The following is a 416-nucleotide window of genomic DNA, read 5'->3' on the forward strand; positions in this document are numbered from 1 at the left end:
GCAGCAGCAGCAGCAGCAGCAGCAGCAACAGCAGCAGCAGCAGCAGCAGCAGCAGCAGCAGCAGCTGAGTGGGGGCTTGTTTGCTTCGCGCCGCTGCAGCGACACTGAGCTGCAGTGCAGCCTCCACTGCTGCCGCTTGCGCTGCCGACACCTTATAACATGGCATGCAGGTAGAAGCCGCAGGTTGCTGGTGTGGTCTGCTGCTGCTGCTGCTGCTGCTGCTGCTGCTGCTGCTGCTGCTGGTGCTGCAGCCGGTGCTGGTGCTGGTGCTGGTGCTGGGGGTGGTAGGGGGGGACCCACTACTGCTGCTGCTGCTGCTGCTGCTGCTGCTGCTGCTGCTCGGACCTCAGCACGTCTGGCTTATACACTCAAAGGGCACGAGCAGCCGCTGCTGCGGGTGCGGCAGCAGACAGACA

General features: G+C 64.7%; 1 protein-coding gene across 1 annotated transcript in view; it reads left to right on the plus strand.

Moving 5' to 3' along the window:
• Nucleotides 1-416, plus strand: part of EMH_0092900 (uncharacterized protein) — a gene marked incomplete at both ends in the record, with an annotated part of 6,080 nt that overhangs the window by 1,651 nt on the left and 4,013 nt on the right. Inside the window, one exon of the mRNA XM_013494880.1 lies at nt 1-68. Coding sequence (XP_013350334.1) covers nt 1-68 — 68 coding nt within the window. The remainder of the gene's footprint in view (nt 69-416) is intronic.

The sequence above is a fragment of the Eimeria mitis genome, genomic scaffold (genome assembly GCF_000499745.2).
Source record: "Eimeria mitis Houghton genomic scaffold, Emh_scaff132, whole genome shotgun sequence".
NCBI classification, from domain to species: Eukaryota; Apicomplexa; class Conoidasida; order Eucoccidiorida; family Eimeriidae; genus Eimeria; species Eimeria mitis.